At 36.7% G+C, this 7,579-nt stretch overlaps 1 protein-coding gene across 3 annotated transcripts in view; it reads right to left on the reverse strand.

Moving 5' to 3' along the window:
* Positions 1-7,579, reverse strand: part of CPED1 (cadherin like and PC-esterase domain containing 1) — a 256,715-nt gene extending 249,136 nt beyond the window's left edge. Inside the window, exons 1-2 of one of the 3 annotated variants that reach the window (XM_016125247.2) lie at positions 7,396-7,579; positions 6,459-6,937 (exon numbers count right to left, since the gene is read on the reverse strand). In XM_016125247.2, coding sequence (XP_015980733.2) covers positions 6,459-6,707 — 249 coding nt within the window. In that variant the 5' untranslated portion in view covers positions 6,708-6,937; positions 7,396-7,579. Of the gene's footprint in view, positions 1-6,458; positions 7,366-7,395 lie in introns of those variants that run through there. The other 2 variants (XM_016125250.2, XM_016125248.2) reach the window with 2 other exon arrangements.

The following is a 7,579-nucleotide window of genomic DNA, read 5'->3' on the forward strand; positions in this document are numbered from 1 at the left end:
GAGTTCAAAACCTTAACCTATTTCCCCTACTGCTCCCCTCCAATTCATCTCTCCACATCCCCAGATAGAGCATGCCATTAATCCCAACCTCTCAAAAAAAAAAAAAAAAAAAAAAAAAGGATTCAGGCCATACTGGAGATCTTGTCTACAGATAAACTGACCAGCCTCCCTAAGTTTTGTCTTGATTCTTAAGTACATTTTCCTGTAAAAAGCATCAGCTTAGAGGCTGGAGGACAGGGAGAGAAACCAGGCTTGTGCTAAGGTGAAATTCACTAGAGTTACTCATTATGCTAAAGGGTCAAATGCACATCACGGTCTCAGAAATTCGAAGTCAGAACTAGAAAAGGAACGGCATGTCTAAAGACAGTGTACAAACCATAAAGAGGAAACCTAGGTCCAGGCCAGAAGCCAGGGAGACGAAGAACAGACTGGGAAGTAAGTAACATACAAGTCGAGCCGGGTTGAAACAAATGGTTCTGAATAAGGGCAGGAATGTGTGGCCTTTACACAGCAATGTAAATGTAATTAGTACTTCTGAATTGTACTCTTAAAAATGGCAAAAAAGGGTAGATTGTATATTTTGTGTTTTTCACCTTGACTTAAAATTTTTAAATAGATAGCCTTCTTAAGGAAAAAAATCTGAAAAATGTTGCCTTTAGAGACAGGCCTACAGAGTTAGGTTATGGGCAAGGAGAAAGAGTGATAAATACCAAATACAACGTATACATTCAGGAGACTAAGGGAGGGGGAGTTTTATTTATGGAAATAGAGAGATCAAAAGGAATCCTTGATTTAGGTGTGAAAAATTTGAGGGAAAATTATTTGAATTTCCATCGTTTTTGTTACTCCTCATTAAAAGATAACAAGAAATTGGAGATGCAGGTCTGGGGGTTCAAGAGTGAAATCCGAGCTAGCAGTATACTCAATGAGTTACCTGTAAAAGGACGAAAATGAACAATATGAAAGCTTGATATAATCGCCAAGGGAAAGTATAAAACAATTAAAGGCCCAATAAGCTGAGCTGGGAATGTCTACTTTTAGCATTGGAGGAGACAAATCCTGAAAGGATACCACCAGTTATTCATGTAGCTCAGGGAATAGCCCTCTTGCGTCGTGGAATTCAAAAGGGGAGTTTCGAGAAAGAGCTATTGCCCCATAATGTCAAAATATTCAGAGAAGAAAGATGGGAATTGAAAATAAATCATTTTATTTGATAGCAGAGGAGTCACCAAGAGAGATGCTTCAGTAGAAATGACAAAATGAAAAGGATACTGAAAGGGCAGGGCTGGCCAGAAGGGCACTGGAAGAGAACCAGCTACAGATATTTTGCAGGGGAGGAGAGAGAAGGAGGTGGGCTTCCAGGTACAGAGAAAGCCTGTTGCTAATTCATCAGGTAAGGAGCATGTTTACCAACTGGAAGGACGGTCAATGGAAAGGTTTGAAGCGCCAATATTGTAATGAATAGAGAGTAACTCTAGAATCACTTCTGGAAAAGGTTGAACGGGTAGGTTCAAAAACAAAGAGGAAAGTACGATTTGTATCTATTTTATAAAGAGGCATTTTGAAATTGTCTCCTAACTGGTCTGCCTACCTTCAATTCTACCCTCTCCAGTCCATTCTTCACTGTGCATTCTGGAGTGTCCTCTCTACAACAAAAATCTATTCATGTCATTTTTGCTTACCATTCTTCAAGGGATCCCTGGTGGCTTCAGAATAGAAAACAGACTCCTTATCAGGCCCACATTTCCAACATTTAGATCCTGCTCAACTCTCTACCTCATTTATTTGCCTTCCTGCTCTGTTCCATTCGACACATTACACACATCCCACAAAGCAAATACTTTGAATCCTCCAAATGTATTAGGCTATTTAATTTCTTCTTTGCATATGTGCCATTTTCTGTTTGTAATACTTTTTCTTTCTCTACCCATTCTAGTGCCTTCCTGTCTTTCAAAATATTGTCTTAAAGTTATGGGTTCCTTAGTGTTATATTTATTTATTTGTCTGTCTCATGGTGCCTTTTATTTCTGTATTGCCAGTACCTGGTATAGTGTATGGCACATATAAACTGCTCGATAAATATTTATTTAATGAATGCAGAAAATGAATGAATGAATAAAAGGGACAAGGAGGAGAATGGGTAAAGATGAAGTGAGAATATTTCTTCAGTTGGAGAGGAGAGTTTCCAGAGAAATAATTACAAACATTCCACTTAAAGAAAGTGATTCCATTCTTCAAGAGTAAGAGAGCATGTCAACATTTTCTGTAGATTTTAGGGAGCAACATTAGCATAACTACTGTATTGGACACTAGATTACCTTGCCGTACATTCCCCTCCAACGGGCATTATTCATGCCATTGTTAGGGCAAGCTACCCGCATTGTTTTTACCACCTCGGCCACCACACACCTGGGAGTTCCTGTGCACAGTATTGATTGAAAAGGAGGCACCAGCTCACCTTTCTCCTGAGAGGACTGTACCCACTGATGCCCTGACAGTTCAGAGAGTCCCTCAGTAGCAGCCAGAGAGCACAAATAACACTACTTGAAAGTAGCAAGGGACAAACTCGAATCAATGAAAGAAAGAAGAAGGGGGAAAGCCAGGAGATAAAATGCTTGCCCTTCTTCCCCCTTCCCGCAGTGCCTGCTCCAACCCAGTAGTTTAATGCAGCCTCTCAGGAGATGTCTCCCAATAGAGCACCCATTTGTTTGCTCTCTTTCTTTTTTCCCCCTCAACTCTTGTGGATTGTACCATCCAATAAAGTGTTAATATTAAGTGTTTGCCTTGGGTTCTGTTTCTAGAAAACCTGGGCTAAACAAGTAATTTTTAGAAATTTTTGGTGTGAGGTATAGCATGCATTTTTAGAAACACAACAAAGTAAATAAAACATATCTGAAATGAGAACATTCATTGGTTTGCATCGGGTTATGGTTGAATACTAGGTAGAGTAGTTGTAAAGAAAAGTCACTGAAGGAGAATGAATAGTCAAGCAACAAAGAAACAGTAATTCTTGTAAAGAATCAACAGGGGATAATCAGAAACACATGGCTATGGTGAGTACAAATGTAGTCTCTGAACAGCAAATTTTCCATTAAAGGAATATATACTAAGAAGATTTTTCTTCCATTGTGTTTGTTTATAATTTAATGTATTCCTATGTTATGAAATATTAAAATGTTAGATACCAGAAAAATAAGTAAATCTACTGAATGACCTACTTCAGTGAAGACAACCAAAATTGTCTCCGGTTTATATATTAAATTGAAATAATTTTAAGACAGGACAAATCATCTGCCAAAATTCAAGCAACTAATGTTGAGAGAAAACCCAGAAGAAATGACAAAAGTACATCTGCTTAGCAAGGCTCTTTGGAAAGTTAAAATGGAAAAAAAGAATTAAAATTTGGCCAGAAAGAGGGAGAGAACTTCCTCACTATGGAAAGTTGGCATATACTATACAATGATCTCAATCTATACTGAAAAGAGTTTTAGACACTGAACTAGATCCCAGTTGTAAAGGTGTAAAGGGCACAGTCAGTCATACACCTTTAAACATTTGCTACTACAGAACTCTGTTGCTAGGCTGATACAGTACAAAAGGTCTTCTCTTGGAAACAACTGAAACCAAAAGACTGGTACATACTTATTGCTCATTCATGAAAGTATGGAAACCTTGATATGATAAACACTGCTTCTGAATGTTTATTCCTGCAAATTCTACAGCATTCATTGAATCACTTTTTAAAATGTCCTTAGGTAGATATTTTAAGATTTATTTATTCTCTTTTAGATTTATAAATCCAGCTACTACTTCCACTTCTTGGAAGAGCAGTTTGTTTAAAGTTTAAATCTACTGCTTTTTACACATTGTTCATGTTTCTTGGTATTTCTTTAGGTCTGAAAATCTGAAGGGAAGCATGATTTTTCCCAAAGAACTTCACATACAAACAATATTTTGCATAAAATGCTTGGGTTTGGTAGACATCTTATACATCCAAATACTTTCTGGAATCTATGAACCTTAGGTCAAAACCAGCTGTTTTAAGAAACTTTATAAATCGCTAAAGATGAATGGACACAAGGGAAGGACCAATAACATGCATCTTTTGGTATGCCAATAAAAGTAATAACAAAACCCCAAATTTATATATAGAAAAAATGTTTCTTCCATAAAATGCCTGAAAGTTATATTTTAGGTCTTAAGGAAAATCTATGTAGTATCTCATCAGTTATTTTTTAAATGACTTCACAAGTAGTTGTTTTTAATAATAATCTATGTTTCGACCCTGAAGACATTTCTTGCTTCATTTAAGCTCTCTGAAAAAAATATTTAATCTTCAAAACTGGATTATTATTCAATTCTTGCGCATCATATACTACTGATTTTAACTAACTTCTGCCTTCTGCATGACACTTTCCTTCTAGTTTCCTTTCTATCTCTAATAAAAACTGGCTCTAAACCAATGGCTGGCACAAGTTAAGTTAAAAATAGAGACACATGGCAAATGTTTGGAAATTCAGTTTTCATATCTACTGGGCTGCTGGACTGTAATTGTGAATTTAGAATCTTGCTTATAGTTAAAATATATAAGACTGTGAACAATTTGTAAAAAGGCATCATGTGTTTGGCACTTTTTGTGAAGAGTAAATGTTTTACACAAGCAGCCAATGAGTTTCAGATGGTTTATAAGTAGCAGAAGATCCAAAGCTAAAATGGAATTTTCTGTGACAGCTTACAAATAACAGTTAACATATGCCTAAGTTACAGACAAAAGCAGGAGTCACGTAAAGTCAAGTAGGGAACAAGAACTGTAAGTTAATGAATAAAAACCTTTTTATTCAAAATTCTCAGCAAAAATTTTACATACTTAAAGAGCAAAGCCATCTCAACTGTTTTTAAAGAATACATTTATTAATGTTAGAAACAAACAAGAAGTGACTTTCGAAGTCACAGTTTACACCCATCATAAATTCGATCTACTCAAAAAAAACCCCACAAAAAATGCAAATAAGAGGTTAATGCTAGTATAAATGAATAACAAATATACATTGATTACTTTAGAGCATTTAATAATTGATTCATACTTGCAGTTGAAGTTTCCTCTAGAAGTGTTTCTAATTATACACATTATCTGCTATTTTTTGCATAAGATACTTCTTGATCAAGATGGATCTTGACATTATTGATAAGTCACTCAATTAAAAGTTTTCAAATTTTCTTTATTATAATCTACTATTATTTTGTATTTAAATAAATTCTTAGAGTCATAATTTCACAAATTGTTATTAGAGCTTTGAATTCACTTTTATTTAGAGCATCAGTCCTGCAGTAGGAATCAGGTAGATGTACCGTGTCATAATGCTGGCCTGTGGCCCACCTAAACATCTCTGAGTGTCAGCCATCTTATCTGTAAAATGATGGCACTCATACTGATCTTACTTATCTCACAGGGTTATGAATCTGACATGAAATACATAAAAGAGTTTTTAAAACAAAATGGTAGTGGTGCTAGAGGTGTTTAATAATGGTAGCAGTGCTGTTGGTGGCATTCGATAAGAAATTCTGCTCCAAACAATAACTATAATAATAAGATTTACCGTAGATATAAGAAAGTACTTTATAGATTCCTAAATTTACTTGTTAGACTTTTTGCTGTAGCATAAATATCATTGGCTTTGCTACCATGAATATTGTGTATTTGTTTCTTTTTTTTTTTTAAGCTCGACTATTTTAAATGTCATCATTTCACTGACAAGCGAAAACAGAGTGGTATATTAAAATAGAAATTCTGAGTGGGTTTATGTGCTTTGTCTTTTCTCTAACATTTGACAAGTGAGATTAGTAAAGTTCATTAGTATGGTATAAGTATAGAATAATCTACATTGTCCTAATTTTATAAACAATAAAATTTCAGTGTGTCAATTCTTTTACAGAAACCTATTATTTTTAAATGCTTCAGAAATAAACGTTTGCTCTAGAAATATGTTCACCAACAAAAAATTGATTTAACCAATTACCAAATAAAGTTTTGGAGTATCTTTGAGTCTGGAATGGTCTGGACACTCACACTGACTACCTTGAGGAAGGAGACATTCAATGTTTACCAAAGTTTAAGAATCTTTGATTTATGTTCCTAAACTGTAAATTTTCAGATCTCTTAGAATCCTAATATTTTAGAAAACATTTACATCACTCCCATTTCCTCCAAATGGTCTATTTCATTCCGTTGTAATGAAGTGAAATTCCAAGAACTAAAATAATGGCCAGGACTTTCTGGAAGTAAAATAAGAAGTTGAAGTTAACATGTGTTTCACTGTCATAAGGTCAGGCTCTGGGCTGCGTATACGCTGGATCCCTTTCAGATCTCATGGAAGTTAATTTTAGTTTTATAGAAAGGATAGAGAGGCAGACCCTTCTCTTTGCAGAAAATGTCAAGGTTAAGCTTATGACCATCTTACCTTTCTAATTTCCTGAGCATTATCCGAGAGAAGGAAGCACTGTTTGTCCAGAGAGAATCCTTTCTTGCATCTGCTTGTCTGGGTTTCAGTGGGTGTGTTTGGGGCAGCCCCAGGGACAGTGGCTGTGAGTTTCTTCGTCCCTCGGAGTGTCAGGGTCTGGTAGAAGAGACAGATCGCCACCACCAAGCCCACCAAGAAAGGCCGGGGGCAAAATCGCCGACGACGAAGGAACACTAGATGACAGACCATGACCAGTTCAGCTTCACTTGGCCCCTGTCCACGTTGCCGGAAAAGTCATAGCAGCTATTTTTCATCAGCATGAAAAGTACAAATCTGTCTTCTTTTTTTCACAACTTAAATCAAGATTGCTCCATCCTGCTTAAGAACTTTCCGAAGAATCATGCCAAAGAATCAGAGGTCCCAAAAGTCTGAGACGGTTAATAAAGCCCTTCCATGGATGACAGTAAAAAGTGGCTGGCCTGGTTTAAAAAAAAAAGAAATCAATAGCAGTTGTAACTGATAACCTGAGCGTACCAAACTGTTGCTTCCAGTAATGCCTTATTTCCACAACATCCTTAAACTCACAGTAAAGGCTTTACAGGAAAAGAGAAGACAACACCAAAGTAAATCTGGACTAAAAACAGCATTGAAGAACGCAGTAGGTTAAAGCCTAAAGTGCCTGTCGCACAGCTGGATGCAAGCCAGCCTGCCTTAGCAGTTCCTAATTTTTCCTCGGGTTTTAAAAGCAGTCCTGCTTTCAGCCTTTCATGTTTCTTAACTGTTTCCCTCCATTCAGTTTTAAATTGCCACTTTCCTGTAAGCATTCACGGCTTTTAACATAAAAGGGGAATAAACGGTTTGAATGGACATGGTTACTATTAGGGTTTTGCTTGTATTTGTTGCATTCCGTTTCAAGTTCAAAGTTCTGTGTACTTACTCGGTTTTCATCCTTTTATCCAGAAAAAAGTTTCCATGATCCCCTAATGGACTGTTGATCAGAACCACTCGGAAGGAAACACCCAGTTGTGTGACTCCAGTTCATCTCTCACACACGGACACACACGCGCGAAGACACACGGAGCCACACGCGCGCCTGCTGCCCTCTGGGCGGGGAGCGGGGT

Source organism: Rousettus aegyptiacus, unplaced genomic scaffold (assembly GCF_014176215.1).
Source record: "Rousettus aegyptiacus isolate mRouAeg1 unplaced genomic scaffold, mRouAeg1.p scaffold_m13_p_13, whole genome shotgun sequence".
NCBI lineage: Eukaryota > Metazoa > Chordata > Mammalia > Chiroptera > Pteropodidae > Rousettus > Rousettus aegyptiacus.